Source organism: Fusarium odoratissimum (assembly GCF_000260195.1).
Source record: "Fusarium odoratissimum NRRL 54006 unplaced genomic scaffold supercont1.3, whole genome shotgun sequence".
Taxonomy (NCBI): domain Eukaryota; kingdom Fungi; phylum Ascomycota; class Sordariomycetes; order Hypocreales; family Nectriaceae; genus Fusarium; species Fusarium odoratissimum.
Window position 1 is genome coordinate 2122349 of NW_022158689.1, and position 21892 is coordinate 2144240.

Consider the following 21892-nt stretch of genomic DNA (forward strand, 5'->3'; position numbering starts at 1 on the left):
ACCACAGGACAATAGTGGCCCGATGCAACACAACCCCAGAGAGCCTCTGTTTCAGCACCAGGATGGAGATAAGTTAAGGGCTGTGGAGTTTACGGCTATCCCTCGTTGAGCTGAACCAGCCTCCTCGAGCCACGGGCTGGCCCCTGGTGCATGGATTCGCTACCATATCTGAACTCCGTTTACCGTTAGGTCATCGGGTGGTTGAGTTCAACGGTGGTCTTTGCTCTACCACTAAATAAATGACGACAAGGGAGGTGAGTTGCATTCCGGAATGGACGATGAGGGAGCTGATATCCGTGAAGGGATTGGGTTTGAGACTCAGACTGAGGATTAGGAGGCATGCCTAGCCGTAAATTGAAATGGCCCAATGACCCAAGGACAAGACGAGACGAAGCTCAGGCCCGTTACGGGAATGGTACATGTGCGGCCCGTAAGGTAGTCTAACCGTTATCTTTAACAGATACTGACAGATCACGGATACCATACCTGGAGGAGCAATATGATGTGATATGTATAACTGGAGAGCATATGCTAGGAAAAGGGGCATGAACATTGTCCGTAGACTATGCGTTCTGTACCTGTGCGCGTGGTAGGATGTACTCCAGGAACTGCCGAGTGTGCCTCCAAGCAACAGATGGTTCGTCGGTTACTGCAACACAGCATCAAGTGTCAATGAACGACGGCGTCTAGGTTCGCTGCAGGCTCAGGGAGCATGCTCTCAATTGCAGATCCAACAAACGAACGTCCCCTTGTCCCTTGTCCCTTGCCCCTTGTCAGAAAAGACCAGGCTTGTTGATGTGCTTGCTGCTGCAAGCCAGAAAGATGGTTCCGGTCTCGTTTGTGCGAGAGCTGCATCCACTGATTCCACTCTACTTACCAGGGTTCGCACATTCGAGCGAGTCAATGAAGCACGCAAACGATGATATCGTCGTGTGCTGATATGGATGTTTCAGCAATTGGTGACCATGGCCGCATTTGAAGATGTGATTGAGGCCTTTCCTTCTTAATAGCCCATCATATAAACAAAGTTTCTACCACTCATCGGCAGCGTTTTATATCCATGACAAGGTGGCCAAGAGTTTAACCGTGTGCCTTCATCCTTTAAATCTCTGCTGTTGAGTAGGTCCCCTGTTTAGTTTGGTTGCCATCCATCCATTGCTTGCTGTTGGATCGAAAAAGGGACCGTCCCGTCCATCCTGGATCTTAAAGCCCTTGTCGACGTCTTGCTCCTCTCGTCCCCTCTCGTCTCGGCTTCTGGCGAGGTCAAACTATTATTCAAACCTTTAGAAACTCCTCCTCTTCTTTGTCTCGCCTTTGCCTTGCTCTACCTACCCTTTCTCCTGGTCTCATTCTCATTTTCAGTCTTTTCCTCAATTCCCTTGCTCTTGGACGGACACGTCGTCTGGGTTCCCATCGTCTTCCTCTTTATTGGGCAGCTTGGGCATACTCGTCCCCTCACCTACACCGACTTCATCATCTTTCTTTCCTTGTGTCTGCCAACATCACTCTCTTACTTAATTCCCGCGGTTTCAACTCACATCATAATATCGTATTAGCAACCTAAACCCTCGGCTCCTCTCTTTGTTTCAATCTCTGCAACTTCACTTCCCCAGGTTTCCTCGACGACGTTTCTTTGATCCTTTTCGCCCGTTTCGGAGGAACCCGTTTCGCGCTCCAAGGACGCTGCTCTGACGACCAACCACCAAAATCAAGGCCTCTCGAGTCATAGGAATTCGAGTGTCTCAGCCCATTGTTCTTTTCTAGGAGACGACCCAAAACTGAGACGACCACTGCCGCATGCAATTATTGTAATAACTAATACGTGACGACTTGGTCATTTTCTCAGTTTAAAAGGCTTCTCACCTCCTCAGGATATCCTGTGCGAAACCAAGTCTCAACGAAATTCCCCCGCGACGAACCTGCGAGACTCTTCGCAGTCCATTGACGTCGTATCTGTCTGCAAGCACTTGCTGGGATGCTCTAATGCTCCGGCGGCCGAGACCATGACTGTAAAAGGCGGTTTCACCAGTGCGGGCCAGCCAGGCCCTGACAGTCAGCATCAGCATCAGGTGCCTGCGTCTGGGCATATGCCTTCCCCTATGGCCACAGCTGATCTTCAATCTGACGCTTCCTCATCTACTGTCATTGCCCACGCAGACTCGCACCGGCAGAGCCACAGCTCTTCCAAGTTGCCCGCTTTCCGCTTCACTGACCGGCGAAGCAGCAGCTGTGGAAGCGTGCCCCTAGCTAATAAGGGTGACCCCCTGTCCCTTAGCAGCAGCAACCAATACAACCATAACAGAAACCAAAATCTCGATTCGAGAAACAATAACAAGGACGACCGCACCAGCGATTACCTTAACCACAAACCAACTACATCGGCATCGGCGACGGCATCAGCCTCAACACCAACCTCACCACTCGCCAATACTTTGGATAGCGCATCAGCGGCGCTTTCTCTGCAGTCTTCAATTGTGTCGTCGATTGTCTCACCCAATTCAGAACCCAGCACTCTTACTCCGACTGTCTCAGTCACCCCGACCACAGTATCACCTGTATCAGCAGACCCAGGCCTAGTGTCCCCCCCGAGCGCTGCTGTTAGTGGACCATTGACAGCACCCGACCCTGGCCCAGCACCAGCAACTCTCGCAACGACCCATTCTCACACTTCTCACCCGACAACGCATCACCGCGACGAAAAACACGCTGTCTCTGCATTAACACCTGCGCCTGCATCTGCATCTGCGCCCACAGACCCCTCAACGAACACAGCATCCTCATCCTCGCAGCCCAACGAACCCAAGTCATCCAACGAATCCGACACAACGCTGCTCTCACAAAACAATTCTGGGACGTCCTCGGTTCATCCATCGTCATCGGTGATCCAACTCTCGCCTGGGGTTAAGCGTCCCGCATCTTTTGACGCACATGCACCTGACGCGATCTCCCCGCATCCTGCTCCTTCAACCTCCAAGTCTCGGACTCGGCGACCGCTGGTGTCGCGAAGATCGACTGCTGGCACCTCTTCCACTGGCCCGCCACCTTCTTTGAACTCTGAGCGCCTGCAAGCCATCGAAGCCGCCCAGGAAGGTCAATCCACTTGGCCCTCCTCAAGTGACAATTCACCCCAGCAATCGCCATCTGGCCAACGCGAATTAATTTTGCCCAAGACGCTGTCCAGAACCAACTCCGATGAGAGGCGAGCATCTGCCTCCCATCGCCCTCCCGTTTCATACCGACCGCCTCTCACCTCCAATAGTAGCACTGAATCATCGCCGTCAACCGCTGTTCGTGTTCCCCCAATTCGATCTTTCCGATCTTCAGGCTCCCGCAAGAGCCTCACTCTCGATATGAATTCGAGGCCGCGCTTCCACGACTCTGGCGACGAAGTCGAAGACACTAACCATGACCGTACCTTGCGCGCCTTGGAGGGTAGGGGTAATGATGATGCACTTCGGTCAGCTCCTTTAACCTCAAGTCGCCGTGGCGCCTTCGATAATGAAGATACTGGCGACGTTTTCCTTAAGATTGCCAGGGAGGAAGCTTCCCAGCGTCAAACAGACGAGCACCCCCAAGAAGATACCCGCAGCGTAGTGGTAAGTTCCCTCCTTCTATCGCCTCTTACTGTTTCCCTCGCCTTTTTTTATGATGCCGGCTATGTGCTGTGCATGGCGCATGGTCACTCGGGCTGCGCGAAACTTTTTCAGGATCCACCACGCACTCAATTGCTTGTTTCTGGAAATATATCTCGACTTTGATCTGTCCCAGCTCTGAAGCTAACGTGCATAGTCCCGAGTGACGCGATTTACGCATCGAAGACCGTTATCCTCCGTAGTCCCTATACATCAGCCTACTTCGCCTCCTAGGGTTCGGCGCCGGCTTTCTGATCAACAAGACACTGCGCGGTCACGATCAAGAGGCTACGAAGACGACCGGGCAACTGAACTTTCTCGCATGTCAACTTATCGCACACTGCCACGAGAAAAAGCAGCATCTGCGCATCCTGGAGAAGATACAGGACGTATGCGAGGCTCGACCTCAACCATGCGCCCGTCCCCCGTTACACCTCGATCGATAGTTTTTCAGGAACCTAATTCCGAAAACTCCATGTATTCTCGTCGAAGATCCTCTGTCACGGACAACAATGTAAGTGGACAAAACCGAGGCTCTGCGTACAAATTCATGGGTCATGGTCACAACAAGACGTATAATTCCTCCCCTCTGGTCCGGTCATTTGATTTCCAGCGTCAAGCAAATCAGGAGGCTGGCAACGGGGCTGAGGGAACGGAATCGACTTTGTCGAATACAGCCCCCTCCACGGTATGGGACGAACTAGACGACCTCAAATCAAGAATACATCGACTAGAACTGACTGGTAAGCTGCCTTCGACTTCCGGCGCCGCAGTATCGAGATTATCAGACGACCGACCGCCGACGGCGACTACTACAGCCACGACTATGTCTTCTTCCCCCAAGCGAGTTGAGAATGGTCATCAGAACACGAATGCCGACGCCGTTAGCACCACGTCCTCCCACCACCGAGAGTCGCATTCCATCCTTCAATCCGCCCTTGCTAAGTCCAAGGTTCTACTCGACACGGAAGTTTACCAGGCCCTAGAGTCTGCTGCTAACGATGCCATGGCCCTCGCTTCCATGATGGGAACACCCGGCCTACCTGGACCCATTTCGAGCGGCGCCAGCACGATAGGCTCTAACGCAACTGTTACTGATCGCCAACTGAGACGAAAGGCCGAGAGTGTGTGTCGCAGCTTAACAGAGCTTTGCCTCGCATTGGGTGAGGACGCTACCCAGACACGTATACCGCGACAGTCAATTGAAATCCCACCACCTGCTCAGAATGACGCGCCAACTACACCGACGATTGGTAAAACCTTTAGTGGCTTTTCTCAACGTCGACAGAGCATTGGGAGAAACGATCAGACTGCCGCCAAGGAACATCTCACCAGCCCCAGAACTCTGTCCAAATTTGAGGAGAGAAGACTCAACATTCTTAATGGTAGTTCTCTACCTACATCACGTGTGTCTAACTCAATACCATCGACACCGATCGAGCCGATCTCGAATCGGCGTTCTTCTCTCTTGGTTTCTCGATCTCGCCGTGCTGGTACCGAAGAACCTGATGAAGGCAGGAAGTCATCGCTTCTACTAAGAACCAGAAGAGCTGGTACTGAGGAGCCTGATGAAGGCCGTAGAACATCTTTATTCGTCCGCAACCGTAGAAACACGGTCGGCGAAGAAGGCGAGGAAGAATCAAGGTTCCGAGCGCCTTCTCGAGCACCTACTGAGCTTGGCAGCACGATTCGAGTTGTGACACAGGATCAAACGCCACAGCAGCAGCAATACTCACCGTCAGCTGATACCACATCTGCCATCCCGCGTCGGCGCTTTGTTTCGTCGAATCTCGGTGCCTCTAGGCTGGCGACGCCATCAGTTAACACAGCAACACCGCCTCGAAGATACATGGAGAGACCGGCACAGCAAGACCACGGTAATAGCGCTGTCGAGAAGCTTGCTGAAGAGCGTGCACAACGCTACACCTCTCTTGGGCAAACAACCATGGTCAATCGGACCAGCAGTATGATCAGAAGACCGAAACGGGACAGCATTGCGTCCGCCAATCCTTCTGCAGCTGCAGGCAGCTACAGATGATGCCAATGACCAATGACCTTGATTGATTTAACGACTGTACAACTACCTATACATTATGTTTCGAGCGCCGGACGTTGCTATTTATATACTTTTATGTTTGCACAGGAAACAGCTTATTTTTCCTGTTCCCTCTATTGATTCTCATCCGGCTCGGCCGAACGAGTCATGGCGATGGTTGGGGACGACAAATTACATTATAGTTCTTGTTTGACGTACATACACTGTCTATAGACAAGCTTATTTTGCTTGAGAGGACAGCATCTTTGCAGGGAGGATAGTATTATGGTGTTTGGGAGGAGGTTTGCTTTCTGAAAACGGCGCACGAGGAGCGACCATGCAAGAAACAAGACAGAGCCTGGGCTTTATATCTGTTTTGTATCGGGTTGGCAGTCAAGAAGACATCAGGATAAGCATGTGGATACCGATTTATTTTAATGTATGATGTGGCTTGGTCGCGTATGACGGCTCTTTGTTACCCTCTCTTTGACTTTGACCTTGGTGATGTCGTTGTAAGAGGCTTGTGAGTTTAAACAAACGGATGCATGCCATTTATTTGGTGGCAGTACCAAAGTTTAAGCAATAGTGCTAGAGTGCCTGATGGATCTGAGTCTGTTAAAAGACTCAATGTGAATGTTATTTCTCGCTGCAATTGGTCTGTTTGCCTACATGACACGGATGAAGTTGATGCAGACTTAGTACCTTAACGTAGAGGCTGAGTCAGGCCGAAACGGGAGATGCAGGTGAGGCAGTCTATAAGGTCAGCCCCACTGGATTCTCGCAAGAATTCACATCTTTGAGCGAGTGAATGGGATTTCGACTCATGTCTTCTATCGCAACACCTAGAATATTAAAAAGAAGCATTTCCCCTCTCATCTTTTCGACTTCCAACAAACCACGTTTTCTAGTTCAGAACTGTTTCACTGCACATCAACCACTTCGTCACACCTTTTTTGCACAACGCAAACACGGCATCATGGCTGACGAGGCTCATTTCAATGTTGAGGACAAGATGCAGAATAGACCCCCAAGATCAAGAGGTGATAGGGGACGAGGGAAAGGCGGTGGTGGCGGTGGCCATGGAAGAGAGGTGCAGGTGTCGAAGGCCTTGTCCAAGCTCTTGAGACATCAAGCAGCTAATGCTGGCATTCAACTCGACGATGAAGGCTATGCGCCTTTGGATGTTGTGGTACGGGGGAATCAAACACACCTTAAATATTCCTCCTGCGGACAAGACTTGCTAACTCTCTCATGCAGCTCGCCTGGGGCCCTTTACGATCTTTAAAGGTCACGTTTGACGACATCCAGTCCATTGTCACTTCCAACGACAAGCAACGGTTTACACTCAAGCCCAACCCCGTCAAGAACCCTTCCCTAGATACCAAATCCACCACACCAGCCGATTATCTCATCCGTGCCAACCAAGGTCACTCCATCAAGCTTGAGTCAGCAGCTCTTCTGGCGCCCATCACACTCGAGGGCGGTAACGTCCCTGAGCGTGTCCTTCACGGATCCTTCTTTTACTTTTGGCCACGCATCGTCGAGTCCGGCGGCCTCAAGCCCATGAGTCGTAACCATGTCCACTGCTCAACTGGAACGCCCGAGGAGGGCGTCGTTAGCGGGATGCGTAAGGATGCAGAGCTGATTATCGAGATCGACGTTGAAGCAAGCTTGAAGGATGGCGTGAAGTGGTGGCTGAGTGACAATGGAGTGTTGCTGACGGAAGGCGACGAGCAGGGGGTTTTGAGCACCAAGTACTTCAAGTTGGTGACGGGGCGCAAGGTTGATGTTGGGGTACTGTGGCAAGACGGTCAGTGGATTACTGATCTACCAGCTGGCTTGAAGATAAGTCCTCCGCCTGGAAAGGGTCCTCGACAGGGTGGAGGAAGAGGAGGAAGGGGTGGTAGACGCTGAGGCCCGTAGATATCAGAAATTATCCCAAAAGCGTCTGGTTTATAGAGACAATATGATAACGCGGCATCCTAGGACTATCTTGATGCACGCCACCGTCACTGAAGAAAGAATTAATTCAATGATTCAACGACATCCACTTAGTTGACTCTCCAGTCTAGATCAACTCGATTCGCTCTATCGCCTAGCTAGGAGCAAAAGAACCCCCAAGACATCGGCACTAAATAATAGAATTAGACCAGCCTTGGTGCAACAAGCCTAATAAACTTGGATTGTTGAATTTATATCCATTGCGGGTTTCAAGTCTCTTTGAACCCCGAGCCTAAGTGGCAAGACCGTGAAAGTGAGTCATAAAGCACAGCTCAGGAGGTCGAGTTCATGAGGCTTGAATATTGGTCGCCTCTGTTCTTCTCTTCCTTCTCCAACCACTCAAGCACCTTCTCCGCGACCAAGATCTCAGCTTGCTGTCTTCCCACGACCCCTTCTACAACACCCATGTTCTCCGGAATCCGCCCATCATGCCTGAAAATAGGACGCCCTTTCCAAGTATCTTCTTTCTCGTTGTCTAGTTCGATATAGTACTCAGGGATACCGAAGCCCATGCGCTCGCCGAGACCAGCAACACGCTCACGAACGGTAGGGCCCTGGGTGGTGGCAGAAGCCAAAGGAGTACTAGTTGGGACGCTGTGATCGCCTGAACGAAGAGGCGTAGCCATGGAGACACCGCCATCAGAGCTATCTTCCTCTGTCTTGATCCTAGCATGCGCAGGAGACTCTTGCGATCCTGAAGGGGCTCTCTTGCTGCCTCGAGGTGCTGGCTCTTCCTTGCGGAGGTACTTGAGTGCATGCATGGCAGCAAAGTTTTTAGCTTTTTGAACCTTTTTGAAAGTTGGAACCTGTTGACCAGTCTCGCAGCCACGGCCTTCCTGGGGGAACTTGGTGTTTTCAGAAGGAAGATTGCAGAAGACACGAGATCGAGGGAAAGGCATCCCGTAGACTTGTTGGTTGAAGGTCTCTTGAGTGAACTGAGGAGTTGGGATTTTGTTCTGCTGACAGTACTCTGACAAACGATCATGGTTAGGAGCTTGCTAGGAAAGATCGCGTTTGGCGGGGAAACTCACGATTCAAGTCGCTAACCCAGAAATCTTCCACTTCAATCTCATGAACAAGCTCGATGAGTTGCGAGATGGCGGCGATCTGCTGCTTGTTAAGCTGCGCAGGATGGCCCGTCTTTGCTTCTTCGGTCTTTTTCTCCTCAGCGAATTTTATGAGTTCATCCCAAGGGATACCACCACTGACAGTTGAAGAGCCGTGAAACGTCATTGTGCTTTGGGTGTGTTTTTGGTTGGTGTAGTGTTTGGGTGTTGATGGTGTAGTTAGGCGAAGTGTGATGAAATGTCGAACGACGAGATGAGATGATGGGGGGAAGTGAGGAGCTCGATTGATTATATGAAGCAAAGGAAGAAAGGTGGAGAGCTGGCTCTGCAATTTATAGCTGTGATTCATGAGTTGGCGAAGCCTTGCGGTAGTGAAGAATGGATGCCTCTTAGAATATCGCAAAAGCGAAGTACAGTAGGCTTCCAAGAAGGCAACCAGGCCTCATTGGCAGAACAGCTTGGATTCGCCGGCTTTAACTGCTATTTCCGAATTGACCGGATTGCTGTGCATGTCAAATGCGTAGTCAATCCGCATCATTTCAAGAGGGATACGCTTACAATGTGATGATGGAGTTGGTGGTGAACGTGGTGATGGTGGCTGTGAGGGGTCTATTTTCCTGGCCAACTATAGTGGAGGTGGGCCGATTGAAACACATAGAGGACCTGACCTGAGACAGAACCAGGCTCTGAAAACCCGAACTTAACAACGCTTGATTGATTGTGTTGGTTATGCTCTAGATAGGTCCAACAATGGTCGACCCATCAGTGTCGCAGGGTATCTACCAACACCTGATGCAATATGGAAAAACTCTCTCTAACCTACACCCTTCTATCCTCCTGCCTACGGCGTACTTAATCCTCTTCAAAGAAACCACCCTCGTCGCTATCATCGTCGTCACTCTTGACGACTGGCTGTGCAGCCTGACGCTCTTGTAATCTGCGTTCTCTGCGGTTCTTCGGAGCAGCAACAGCTTTCCCCTTGACCTTGGCGAAAGGTGCAGGCTTTTCCTTCGTGGCCTGTGGTTTTGGCTGCGCCTTGAGAGCCCCATTTGTGGTCGTTGCCTTGGGCTTTTTCTGGCGGTGCTCTGACTGTGCTTCCTGTGTAAGCTCAGTTGGCCGTCTCTCTCTTAAATTTCGCAGCGCGTGGGGGCCACCCTTCATCGCCTGTTCAATATCCGACCAGATTGGCGGTCGCTCTGTATGCAGTAGACCCCTATGCTTGAGTGGTGTGTAGTCAAGCTTGTCGTCGTCTTTATCTTCCTCTTCCTTCTCTGGCTTGGCGCTGGTGTACAGGCTGATGTAGGGTTCGGCATGGGGAAAGTGTTGTGTGTACGCCTCGTCTACTTCGGCGACGTGCAAGTCACGCTTCAATGCCTCGATCTCGTCCGTTTCTGTAGATTCGGTCTCTTCAATCTTTTTGCGCAACTGTTTTGCTAATCGCGATGCCTTCTTTCGTTCTGAGTCGCGCCATGTTAGCATTCTTTCCGAGCGGAGAATGACGCCCAGAGAAGATCTTACCAAAGAAGCGAACCATGTGATATTTTGATATCATAGCACTTCGTAGCTTCTGGAAGCTCTTGTCTGAGACTGTCGCCTTGAGAGCGCCCAGCTCTCGTTCGAGATCATTGCGCACGTTGGCGGGAAGTTCTTGGTTTCGGTTCAGGAGTCGCTCGATAGTGCGCGTTCGCTTCTTGGCCCATGTTGAAGTTCCCTCGTTCGGTCGATGCTTTGACTTGCTCGACTTGTGCTTCTTTGCACCATTGAATGATGGACGATTGCGAGGCTCAGGAGACCCAATCTCTGAATATTCTCTCTTTTGCCCCATGGTGACGATATATGGCTCGTGCGAGGACTATGAAAGGAAAAAGAAGTGGGATTGCGAAGAGAATGTTCAAAAGAGATTCCAGGTAAAGGTTGAATAATCCTAAATAGTTCCATACAAGATGGTTAACTTTTTTTTCCCTATACCAGCGGGGACTTGCGGCGGTATCTTATCAGGCACGTCTCAATTCGGGGTAGCGTCGGACGCTCGGGCTTGTGGGGAAGGTGCTCTGTGTTCCTGAGAGGCAGGGAGGTTCATCATCTAAGCTCGACACCATCGAATCCAATACCAATCACTATCTTCTTAATATATCGAGAGCCTTTTCTTTTGATGTCTATAGCGTCGAAAGTTGGAAAAATGTTCTAATATCGAGAAAGTTCTCTGTAAATTTTATTATCAAGCCATTCTCAAGACTCTGGCACGGAACTTTGCCGTTCGACTCATCGCCAGAAATCATCTCCAAGCTACAGTCGCCGCCAACCTCTTTTCTTGAAGATTCATTCAAGACAAACTCAACTACCAGGAGATTTAACCACAAACTGATGCTTGTATAAAAAGCCCGCCACTGGGCTAATTCTCCTTCATCATGGATCGCCCTGAACCTGGGCTCGTTAAATGGTCGTCCAACCCTTCATATGATAACTTCATTCATATCAACCTTCAGCACCGCGTTGTTCAGGTCTACGAACCAACTGGTCACGCGAGAGCTGGAAAATTCGACTATCAGAAACTCACCCGTCACGATGACTTTCCTCCCCTCACAACCTACGATTGGTCGCCAACCAATCCCGGTCTTCTTGCCGTTGGTACCGGTAGTGGCATTGTGAATTTGCTCAGGATTGACGATGGATCTAATGCGTACGTGGAGCTGGGCCTCAAGATGTCTCGTACTTGTCAAGCCGTCGCGTTCAACACAACCGGATTGTTAGCAGTTGGCCTGGACAGAGTGCGAATGGATCAATGTCTTCACATCTGGGATGTCAGTCGATTGTCTTCAATAGACAAGAACACAAAAGGCTTTCCTTCGGATGCAACTAATATTGCTGAACCGAAAACCCGTCTTGAGCCTAGTGTCTCTGTGTCAAGCATCAAATTCTTCGAAGACAGCCCCCAAACTCTTGTTGTTGGCATTAAGGCTCAGGGTCTTCGAATACATGACCTTCGAGGTAGGTTTCGGAGATGAAAAGAGATTCTTGCGCAAGCTGACATATATTACTTCTTATCAGACCCTTCAAGCATTGTTACATTTCAGACAAAGTGCAACAACAATCTTACGATCGACTATGCTGATCAGAATTATTTTGCTTCGTCTGCCCTGGACCATCCTGGAGTAATGATCTGGGACCGTCGAGCGACATCTCGACCTGTGGCTTCTCATGCATACATGCAAGCAATTGAGGAGGATGAACTCCCGTGGGGTGGAGCATTGCGTCTTGACCGAGTCATCGAGACTGATTCTGACCCTTTCTTGGCTGAGGGAAAGTATTCCCTTGTTCGATCACTTCGATATTGTCGTGATCATCGTGGCTTGCTTGCTGTGCTATCTCGTACGGGACAACTCAAGGTCTTGAACACCAATAAAGAGGCCCCATCCTCTGGGTCTAGCAACCCGGAACTTCTCCAAGTTCAAAAGTCTTATGAGATGGACGTCTCATATGTCGAAACATCAAGGAAGAATGATCGAATTGTTGCTTTTGACTGGGTAACATTGAGCTCACCCGTCCTTCGTCCACGGCTCCTTGTTCTACGAGCCAATGGGAACTTTGAAATCCTCGAACAACCATCGCAAACATCAGATCATGTTTACAAACTTGTACCATGGAAAGCACCGCATCGCGGTCTCGAAGGTAATTCAAGCTGATCCCCGATGGTTTGGACATGTCTAACCCCGTGCAGAGGGCGCCCCATACCACAGCATGATGCAATTTGAACCATCCCAAGCTCCTGATATGTTAGGGCCTCTTCTTATCGAAGAAGCTTTGTCAGAAGTGCCATTATTCGGACCAGAGAGTGCAAATGTTCGGGCAGATACGGAGGCCTTACTAAAGGCAAATAACATGACTTCAGTGGTTATAGAGGACATTGGGGCAACCACGAGGCCACTGCCTGAGGCCTTTCACAAAGCTTCTACCGTCGCAGCTAAGATAAGAGCCTTGCGCGCCTTCGTAAGAGATGAGTTTCAAGCTCCAAAGGGTATAAAGCCACGTGTTGGTGATACAAAGATCGTCGAAAGCGAGACCAGTGAGATGTCCCTAGCTTCCGATAGCTTGGGCTCATGCCGGGAAATCCATGATGCATTGTTGGCTTCACTAGCTGAGGCTGAAGGTCTCCCCCGAGAAGCACAGAACGTACTTGATCACAATATGTTGTTACGTGCTAAAGAGAAATACCTATTCGACGCAGTAGCAAACAGAGACATTGTGGCAGACGATCCGTGGGTAAAATATATATGGGACTGGGTGGCGAGTAAGTATCTGGATATTACTCTCTCACGGCATTCTAACATCCTTAAGCTGCTGAAGATAATGCTGATGACGGAGGCATGATACTCTCAAACATTGACCTCAGCTACGTTGGAGTTCACTCAATATGGACAAATAATCTTGGTGAATAACTAGAAGCGGAAACGGTCCGGACCCCAGCTGACCTTGTCATAGGCCGTGATCCTTCTACTCGACTACCTCCTGGCGCAACACCTCCTGATCGCACAACATGGGAACGTACCATCGCAAGCTTCTGCAAAAAGAATCATCTTCCCAAGTTCAACGGAGCAGATACCAAGTGGCCAGCGCATCGTCAGCTATGCCTCGAAATATGCGGTTGGGGTGATTCTGAAAAGCATGATCCAAAAGGCCGCAATCGAAAGGCAGATCCTGAGTACCCCACCACCATTCATACCATGGCCGCTGCTCGTGCTTTATTTACAGGGGATCATAAGGAAGCCATACAGATCCTTAAGAAAGCCAGCACTGCGCACCCTGAACTCTTGTTTGTATCTTTGGCCCTACAGCTTATGGGTAGCGGCGACAGCACGCCTGCCAAGAACAAGGAACAGCTTGATTTTGATGAAGCTGTTGCTTCCAAAACCGACCCTTACCTCCGAGCCATATCATCACTGATTGCTACAGGTGACTGGACGGCTATAGCCAGCCAGCTATCTCTTCCCCTTTCTGACCGAGTTTACGTTGCAATCCGCAACTTTGACGATGACCAGCTCACACAGTGGCTCAACGAGCAAATCATTTTGGCGATAGCAGACGGAGATATAGAAGGCATCGTCCTCACAGGTATCACAGAACCCATGGTTGATATTTTTGCCCGCTATATCCAAAAGTTTCATGACGTTCAGACAGCGACCCTCGTGCTGTCCATTTGTGCACCAAGATACATAGACGACATTCGCTGTCGAGCCTGGCGCAACACTTACCGGGCCCATCTTCAGCGTCATAAACTCTTCTTCCAGCGCACAAAGTTTGATGTCGAGTCAACGAAGCGATCGAAACGGGACGGCATCCCCAAATTGAAACCACCTTCCCGCCAAATTGCCCTCCGCTGTGTTTTCTGCGACGCTGAGACATCACTCGCGAACAATGCCAACCAGCCGCCGCATCTTGGAGGTGCCTCTACTGCGCAAGCAGCATCGGCTCTCGAGTCTCGAAATCCACTTCTCGCAACGAGCATCAATGCGGGTGTGAGTTGTCCCAACTGCGGTCGACACCTCCCGCGTTGTGTAGTCTGTCTCGAGATTGTGGGCGTCCCTCGTTCCGACAAGCCAGAAGAAAAGAGCGAGTCTAAGATGGCTGGTCAATTTCCTACGTTTTGTCTCCGCTGCGAACACGTTTTGCATCTGGACCACGCCCGCCAGTGGTTTGCCAGACACGTTGAGTGCCCTGTACCTGAATGCCGATGTCGATGTAACTTTAGGGCGAACCCTGAATTGAGTTATCGTTAGGATGTTCATGATCTAGACATTTAGAGTCAAAGGAGGTTTGCCCGTCGACCGGGCCAACCGAACTGGGAATTATCACCAAACATCTCATATACTGGATAAGATCTGCCATATATATACAGTTGAATATGACGAGTATGTCTAACTTGGATTGCTTATGGAGTTGAGGACAAAATATATCCTTTATCTTTCGCTTCTATCCGCAGGTTTCGCAAAATCAACAGCCAAAAAACAACTCCGTGTCCCATTTACCCCCACGGTCCTCGAGAATCCGGCCATTGTATCCTTCACGCCGGAGGTTCCAAAAAAGTGTTCGCCTGTCCTTCCCAGCATTGCACCTAGTATCCAAGTAGGTATCGTATGTTTCTTCTATCTTCGTTCGGTCGCTCCGTGTCAATCATCTCTAACGCATATAAAACAAAGGGGAAATGAGAAGGCTCCGACTTTCCCAAAGGGGTATTGTAACCAAATGAGTCACCAAGTGACGGGTGAAACGTTTCCTTTCCGTTGACAAGGCTTGATAACGATGTGTTGTTCGAATGGGGCCCGAATGATATTAGGTTTCATTCTTCAACGGCAGCCTGGCACCAAGGATGCTCCAGCACCTGGTTAATATCGTAGCGTTTAGCGACATCTCGATCCAGCATGCATCGAATGAGGTCGATACTCTCCTCGCTCAGAATATAGGGTATTCGCAGGTCACGATCCATGATCTCATCAATACTGTAGAATGGATTCTCCTTGTAGATAATGGTGTAGAGGAGAATACCCAGTGCCCAAACGTCTTGCTCTGTGCCCCGATAAGGCTTGCCAGCGAGAACTTCAGGAGCGGCGTAATCTGGTAGCAAGTCAGCAAATTATGACATGTTTCTAGGCGGGCTGCAAGTTACTGACCGATTGTTCCTACGAAGACATCGAAAGGACCGCTCTTGATGTATGCAGCACTCCCAAAGTCGATAAGTTTGATATTGCCTTCTCCATCAAGGATTACATTTTCATCCTTGATGTCGCGATGCACCACGCGAGCCTTAGTGTGGAGGTGGTGAATCGCATTGGCTACTTGTACGAAAATGCTGCGGCATTCAGACTCGTCCATGTTGGTTCGGAGTTCGATGTAGTCAAAGAGATCCATGCCTGGCAGACCATGAGGGATCATCTCGATATAGTAGTTCACATCATCCTCAAAGAATCCTTGCATCTCGACGATGTTGGGATGAAGTAGCTCAGGTTTGCGAAGGTACTCCAAGACATGGACTTCCAAGGGTACAGTGCCCAGCTTTCGGTCTCTAGTCCATGTATCGACAAGAATGCGTCGCTTGGTAACGTACTTGAGCACAATCTTCTTGCCAGTTTGTTTGTGCCGGGCTAGCTTCACTTGGCCATACGCACCCTGACCCATTTCCTCCAATATCACATAGTCGTTGATCGTTTTCTTATGGGGGGGTTCAACGACCTTGGGAACTGGGGTGGCCTCTTCAGGCTTGGGCTTTGGTTGCTGCCCCGTGATCTTAGCAGCAGCATTCATGGCAGCATCCTTTAAATGCTTGGACAGCGAACTTGCAGCAATCAGCACATTCTTTCGAGGTCCCTCGTCATCTGAAGCAATCTCAAGAGGCGTATGTGCAGGGGTCTGGCCAGGTGATGGCTGGTGGAGGGGGGTTAAAGCTCCAGCCCGGGTAGGGGTTTCGAGTCCGAGATGAGGCTGAGTGCCGTGGAGATGGCGAGAGTAAGTAATCCACAAAGCATACACTATTTCTGAATGGGTCACTTCGAAGGCTTCGTCTCCGGTGGCGTTATCCTCATCGCTGCCTTCGAAAACAGTCTCGTTCATCACAACGGTCTTCTTTTCACTCTTGACTACACGCATCTGGACGTCAACCTTCAGATCGGATCCGTCACGATGTTTGGCGCTTAATCCAGCGGGATGGAGGAAAGCAGATGCAGCGTCAGGTCTGTGCTCTTTCAAGGCCAGGAAAGCAGAAGCTTTTCTGAAACGATGTTCAGGAACAACCATACCGTCGAGGAGTTGTATACCATCCTCTTCTATCAGTGACCCCAGGATGTTGTCGAATTCTGGGATTAGTGCATTTATCGACATGCCATCAGCCTTTTCGAATCCGAAAAGTGCACCGCAAAAGGCTGCGTTTGAGCTTCGAATCTTAAGGGTTTCTGGCTCTACCACGACAATTCCAGCCATGTGAGGGAACGTCGAGACACGAAGCTCTAGCTTGCCACGGGTTTGCTCGACTGTGCAAGGCACGTTGACTTGGGGTGAATGAGGACAGGTGAAGTATCTCCGCCTTGAAACCTGAGCAAAGTCGATTTCTCCTGTGTTGGGGTCAATCCCTTGACGGGGAATCCGTGGAATGAGTCTCGCTATATCAAATCCAGTAGGGATTGACTCGAACCCCCAGATGGGAGCAGTAGATCCAGTGACTTGTTGAACGATGCCGTCTTCGTCCAAGGTAATGTAGGCGACGTCCTCATGAATTTCTTCCAAAACCCAGATCAAGCCGACCTTCTTCTCTTTGACCCATAGACTAGCAGAACCGGTCGCACCGTTGCGTTTCTGAATGGGGACCACGTCACCGCATAGCAGCACTCCTCTCGAGGAATTTGTCTGATTATGCCCGCCGCCCCGGGTTTTGGGGGGGCTTGGGTCGCCGCTGTGAACCGTCTGCGCACGCCTTTGTGTGTAGCTGCGTGGCTGAGTTCTCGAATTTGGCTTGCTTAGGAGCTGGGCTGTTATTCCAGATCTCCCGTTAAGCAGTGCCGAAGCTGCTGAAGCGGCAGGTGTTGTTTGGCCCGAGGGCGTTTGGCTTTCATTAAGCTCATCGTCTGCTTGTTTCAAGAGTTTTCGTTCCAACCATGACCTTCTCTCCTCCTGTACAACTTCCAAGATACCCATCTTGCGCACCTCAGCTTTTGTAACGCCAAACACCAGACAGGCGAGATCGTTTGCTGCAATAATGGTCCATGGAGGTTTGACTTCTGTTGTAAAGATCGCCTGAGCAGCGGGTACCCAGCGATTTGTGTGTCCATGTACAGAAGGGCCTAACTGAGTAGGGAAACTGGTCGCTGTGGCGCTGGGGAGTTGAGCCAAGGATGGAGAGTTTAATGGTTCTTGATATATGGGCTGACCAGTTAAGAAAGGCTGCGAAACTGTATCTATAAGCTTATCTTGAGCTGACACGGCCGTTATGTCTGTCATTGTTCGCTTCAGGCTCAGTGTCGGACGGACTGGTACAGGTTTCGCGCCCGAAGTGCCACCTCCACTAGCAGAAGCTGTAGTTGATTGATCCTGAACATGGGTAGTCTCATGGGCTGCTGGCTCGAGTGGAATGGATCTTCTTGTTGTCTCAACCCTGGACCGTCGAGGTGGTGGCGATGTCTGGCGAGGACTGATGAGGTCTGTGCTGGATGCTCGAGGGTCAAAATTCTTGTCAAAGACATTTTCCTGAACCTCAGCGGGACCGGTCAGAGGAGCTGGGGCGTAAGAGTTGTCGGGGTTTGGTAAGTTTGGAGCTCTAATTAGCTGTGCCTGCGCGAGTAGGTCAAGCATGTTCTGTGTCTCAACATCGCCGCTTACTCTTGCCTGGGCACTTGCAAGAGCAGCCTGCGACGAGTTCATAGGAAGACCCATATGGTCCTTCATGAACTCGACGGACCGTTTGAGGGCATTTTGTCGGTTGTGCAAAAAGTCCTCGGACTGATTGGCGAACGAGAAGGAATGCAAAGACTCGGAGGGGAAGCGAGAAAGGTCGTCGGAGAAGCTGGGATTTGATGGACCACCAGTGAGCGACAAGTTGCCGGTGCTGGCGGCCATCGCACTCATCGAAGTGGAACGAGACAGGGCGGCAACGGACGGGCTTCGCGAAGATGCTCGGGATCCTGGTAAAGTAGGGTTCCTGGATGGTGGGCGTGTTTGTCTAATTCGTCGGAGGCCGGACAGGCCTAAGCCATGCTCGTGATCGGTCATGATGGGAGACCTGGAGTTGATATGGTGGTCAGCAAGGAAGCAGGCCGAGGGTGGGCGCCACAGCTGGGCTCCGTGACGCATGATTTCACTCGACATACCTGGCGATAGCTTCAAGGTCAGCGGCTGCCGCCGCGGCCGCGGACGCATCCAGAGACATGCGTGCTCTGCTTCGATCTTGCGTTGATGAGTTTCTTGCGGCAGCCAAATTTCCCGTACTACGATTCTTTGGCAACGAGAGGGGCATTGGCAGCTTCTCTCGTCCACGTTCTTCATCCCTAGTGTGATTTTCGGCTCCTGTGTCAAGAAACCATGGTTAGCTGACAGGAGGACATAAGACCAAGAGTAGTGGCAGGTTGCAAGTAGTACCATGATCATTTTGTCCTCCATGCATCTGTAGCATAGTTGGAGTCGGCCAACGAGAGGCCGAAACCACAGGTCAAGTCGTGATGGAAGGGTTACGAGGTCTGTTCTCAGGATGGCGGGGTTGAGCAGGAAATCTCGGTTGGCACGATTGCCTGGAAATCGATTGAAATTTGAAGCCAGTGGTCAGATGGGAGAGGTATTCGTTTATCCAAAAGAATGGATAATAGACCAAGATGCGTGTGGGTATAATTTGGATTATCGATATTCCAAGATTGGGCCTTGAAGGGTGACGACGGATGAGACCGTCAATGTCAAGGATGGGGATGGGGCCGTATTGCCAGGGCTATGTCTTGGCTTGTGACCCAAAACACAAAGAAAACAGCCCAGTCAGCGTGAGTCGAAGGGGATGCCGAGAGGGCGAATTGGGCGTGTACCGCAGGTTTTGTAAAATTATAGGTAAGGAAATAGGTTAACTTTGGTGCACGTTAAACTTTGTTACCAAGAGAAACTTTGATTGTCGAGAGCTTTCAGAAGAGTCCGAGAGGTTGATGTTGAGGAGTGTGAAGGGGACGGGATTTGCGTCGTTATCATAGGCCGCTCCTAAGACTTGTGAAGTCATCAGACAATCTGATTGGCAGGGGTTGGATTGAAGCCACTGCCTGCTGGTAGGCACCTAGTGCTTGCTTGACCCTGGAAGACCCCCAAGACATAGGTAGCATGGAGGATGGCAATCGTACCTAACAAGCTCAAGCTCAACCGTTGTGATATTGGCTGTATTAAGCTACATTACTAGCTTTTCACTGGGCCTGGTCTCACGAGGCAAATGACGCCAGCATCCTTTTTCTTATTTCTTTGGCTTCAACATAATCCGATGTCAGATGAGATCTTATTGCTGAGTGCAAGAATGCGTTGAGTGTCGGATTGTAAACAAACTATGGGCCTGTAATTGGAGTTGTTTTCATATGAGACAATTAATTCGTTCGCCACAATCTTGCAGGTTTGTTCCCATCGGATACAAATCTTCAATCTCTCACTGAAGTCATCATCCATAGTTACTCCTGGTAAAAGGTTTTGCAACTGAGGCACATGAAGAAAGAATCGAGACGTGGAAAAAAAGATTTTCACAGACTTCTACTCTGCTACGCACCAAGGGCTAAATTCAATGGAAGAGGCATTTGAATCAAGGGACCGGTACCTTATAACCAAGAATCTACCCCTTGTTACCCATAGTGACTGAAAACCAAGATTCCATACTTTCACAAACTTTAATTCACATGCTGATTGATAGCTGTTGTTGGTAGGTTTGCTATAAGAGAGCGAATATACCTCTTGATTTATGCATCGATCAAGGAGTTTTCTCCAAGTTTTTCTTGTCACAAAAGTCACACCACGGTTAAGTGGCAGAGGGGAGTAGCAAACAAAACAAAATTAACAACTCATGTAGAAGTAAACCCAAAACCTTAGGTTCCCCTTTGGTTTTGATGCCCACGTGGAGAGGAACTTATAGGGAGGTGAGATGTTTCCCGCCAATGAACTTGTCTGAATACCATCTTGCCAAGCATCTGTGAGCCTCTTGAACAGAATTGGGTTCACGACGTCTGCTCCACCTAGACAAATGTATGATGGAGAGAAAAGGTTGTATGTTTCTTTGTACAGAGTTCACAACGGCCAGGGTGCCAAACTTAAGCTTATTACCTATCCGATGCTTTGTGCGAATTGCGGGCTGCTTGGATTGATTGCGATGTAAAATGGGTGGAACTATTTCAGCGTTACTGGGTAATATATGGTTTCGATAATACGAGGTAATCTGATTCACCAGGAAAAGGGTTGTTTCTATGTCTCGCTGCAAGTGTTGGCCGTCGTTAGAACAACTTGACTTGCATACACTATCGGCATTTTCAAGTATGACCGAGTCAGACGATCAGCTCAAGAGGTCAGGCCAACAGTCATGTCTTATACAGCACACAAAATACCGGGGGCTGCAACCACGCGACACTAACTGACAAGACAGCGCGCATGAAGAACATTGCATCGATTAGAATGTCTTTGATAGACGACCTCGATATCCTATCACGACGACAGATGATCACCGTAGTGTTATCTTTCCACACGAGAAGGGCAGAAATGATGCCCGGTGACCTCAATGGTATCCTGCCAGCCCTACCAAGAGGCACATGGACGATCTAAGATACTGTGCATCTTGACACAACCGCAGTAACCCTGGTTTAGAATAAGGTACCAAAGTATATTGTGACGAGACATCCATCCTAAGGTAGAGTAATTCTCAACGTGATGCCTCCAAATCGCACCGATAAGAAATTGGGCGATAACAGCCCGAATAGCGCGGGGTCAGCTGTAAGAAGTCTTGGAAGATGAGGGGCACTCTTCCTTTCTAGTGGGGTCTTCCCCAGGCTTTCGTGATCAATACCCGTCTGTTGCTTACGGACGAAGCAGAAAGAGGAAGGAAACAAGACGGAGACGTTGAATCCATAGTCTAGACGAGCAAGATGTAGAACTGTTGGAAAAATGCACAGGCTAATCTATTTTGTTGAGACTGCCTACCTACCTGCAAATATTCCCTCAGTTGCCATCCATTTGTTCTGACCGCCTTCCAGAACCAACCTAGGGACATGCGGAGAAAGTTGTCTCCTCATGGTTGGTCCGGGGCAAGCAGTCAGCTAAAAGAGGCTGGACCCTTGAGTCAGGGACGTTTTGGCATCGTGGATTCGACGTGCAGTAGTCAGAGGCAAGGTCCCTGGGTCTGTATGTATGTGGTGAGAAACGGCGGGTAACCCTTTGAAGTAATGATGGTCTTTTGTATAGTTGATCAAGTTCACACCTGGTTGAACAGTTCATCCCAAGGTTATGACTGGTGTGATAGTCAATCATATCAGAGCCACCCTCGAAGTCTTATCATGAGAAATCAATGGGTCTCAGTGCTATTTTGAAGAAACATCGAAATGAGAGATAAAATGTGCCACGCGGACACACGAGAGAAACTGACTTGTTTCTCATCCCCGGGTTTGGTTTGGCTTGGGTGAGAT

At 49.9% G+C, this 21892-nt stretch overlaps 6 protein-coding genes across 9 annotated transcripts; 3 read left to right on the forward strand and 3 right to left on the reverse strand.

Moving 5' to 3' along the window:
- The first annotated feature begins 1067 nt into the window (after positions 1–1067).
- FOIG_03126 (uncharacterized protein) lies at positions 1068–6230 on the forward strand. Of its 3 annotated transcripts, none has more exons than XM_031200794.1 (3): positions 1068–3596; positions 3790–4320; positions 4381–6225. In XM_031200794.1, exons 1-3 carry the CDS (start codon positions 2004–2006, stop codon positions 5668–5670), a joined length of 3414 nt encoding a protein of 1137 aa, XP_031070562.1. In that variant the 5' UTR covers positions 1068–2003; the 3' UTR covers positions 5671–6225. The 3 variants fall into 3 exon arrangements, with proteins under 3 accessions (XP_031070562.1, XP_031070563.1, XP_031070561.1); XM_031200795.1 differs by having other exon boundaries at positions 3790–4146; XM_031200793.1 differs by having other exon boundaries at positions 3790–6230.
- Positions 6231–6414: 184 nt separating this feature from the next.
- FOIG_03127 (uncharacterized protein) lies at positions 6415–7755 on the forward strand. Its single transcript, XM_031200796.1, has 2 exons — positions 6415–6856; positions 6925–7755. Exons 1-2 carry the CDS (start codon positions 6476–6478, stop codon positions 7579–7581), a joined length of 1038 nt encoding a protein of 345 aa, XP_031070564.1. The 5' UTR covers positions 6415–6475; the 3' UTR covers positions 7582–7755.
- A 185-nt stretch (positions 7756–7940) lies between these two features.
- Positions 7941–9084, reverse strand: FOIG_03128 (uncharacterized protein; the record flags this gene model as incomplete). The annotated part of the gene is made up of 2 exons (XM_031200797.1): positions 7941–8638; positions 8700–9084. 2 exons carry the CDS (start codon positions 9082–9084, stop codon positions 7941–7943), a joined length of 1083 nt encoding a protein of 360 aa, XP_031070565.1.
- A 459-nt stretch (positions 9085–9543) lies between these two features.
- FOIG_03129 (uncharacterized protein) lies at positions 9544–15389 on the forward strand. 2 transcript variants are annotated; one of them, XM_031200799.1, is made up of 7 exons: positions 9544–9961; positions 10029–11723; positions 11784–12404; positions 12454–13023; positions 13071–13163; positions 13215–14855; positions 14930–15209. In XM_031200799.1, the coding sequence occupies exons 2-6, from the start codon at positions 11144–11146 to the stop codon at positions 14507–14509; spliced, it is 3159 nt and encodes a 1052-aa protein (XP_031070567.1). In that variant the 5' UTR covers positions 9544–9961; positions 10029–11143; the 3' UTR covers positions 14510–14855; positions 14930–15209. The 2 variants fall into 2 exon arrangements, with proteins under 2 accessions (XP_031070567.1, XP_031070566.1); XM_031200798.1 differs by having other exon boundaries at positions 9544–11723; positions 13215–15389.
- FOIG_03130 (uncharacterized protein) lies at positions 9588–10560 on the reverse strand (the record flags this gene model as incomplete). Its single annotated transcript, XM_031200800.1, has 2 exons — positions 9588–10192; positions 10254–10560. The coding sequence occupies 2 exons, from the start codon at positions 10558–10560 to the stop codon at positions 9588–9590; spliced, it is 912 nt and encodes a 303-aa protein (XP_031070568.1).
- On the reverse strand, positions 13349–19431 carry FOIG_03131 (CAMK/CAMKL/PASK protein kinase). The gene is made up of 4 exons (XM_031200801.1): positions 18852–19431; positions 18584–18779; positions 15401–18495; positions 13349–15344 (listed from the first exon to the last, which is right to left on the reverse strand). Exons 1-4 carry the CDS (start codon positions 18883–18885, stop codon positions 15070–15072), a joined length of 3600 nt encoding a protein of 1199 aa, XP_031070569.1. The 5' UTR covers positions 18886–19431; the 3' UTR covers positions 13349–15069.
- Positions 19432–21892: the final 2461 nt, after the last annotated feature.

What these genes read in the sequence shown, in the direction of transcription:
- FOIG_03126 (XM_031200793.1), top strand. Translation starts at nt 2,004, where the DNA reads ATGACTGTAAAAGGCGGTTTCACCAGTGCGGGCCAGCCAGGCCCTGAC. An exon ending in AAGATACCCGCAGCGTAGTG is followed by an intron (nt 3,597 to 3,789) that starts GTAAGTTCCCTC and finishes TAACGTGCATAG; the next exon opens with TCCCGAGTGACGCGATTTAC.
- FOIG_03127 (XM_031200796.1), top strand. Translation starts at nt 6,476, where the DNA reads ATGGGATTTCGACTCATGTCTTCTATCGCAACACCTAGAATATTAAAA. An exon ending in ATGCGCCTTTGGATGTTGTG is followed by an intron (nt 6,857 to 6,924) that starts GTACGGGGGAAT and finishes TCTCTCATGCAG; the next exon opens with CTCGCCTGGGGCCCTTTACG.
- FOIG_03129 (XM_031200798.1), top strand. Translation starts at nt 11,144, where the DNA reads ATGGATCGCCCTGAACCTGGGCTCGTTAAATGGTCGTCCAACCCTTCA. An exon ending in TATATGGGACTGGGTGGCGA is followed by an intron (nt 13,024 to 13,070) that starts GTAAGTATCTGG and finishes AACATCCTTAAG; the next exon opens with CTGCTGAAGATAATGCTGAT. An exon ending in AATATGGACAAATAATCTTG is followed by an intron (nt 13,164 to 13,214) that starts GTGAATAACTAG and finishes ACCTTGTCATAG; the next exon opens with GCCGTGATCCTTCTACTCGA.
- FOIG_03131 (XM_031200801.1), bottom strand. Translation starts at nt 18,885, where the DNA reads ATGCTACAGATGCATGGAGGACAAAATGATCATG. An exon ending in TGGAGGACAAAATGATCATG is followed by an intron (nt 18,780 to 18,851) that starts GTACTACTTGCA and finishes TTCTTGACACAG; the next exon opens with GAGCCGAAAATCACACTAGG. An exon ending in TGTCTTCGTAGGAACAATCG is followed by an intron (nt 15,345 to 15,400) that starts GTCAGTAACTTG and finishes ACTTGCTACCAG; the next exon opens with ATTACGCCGCTCCTGAAGTT.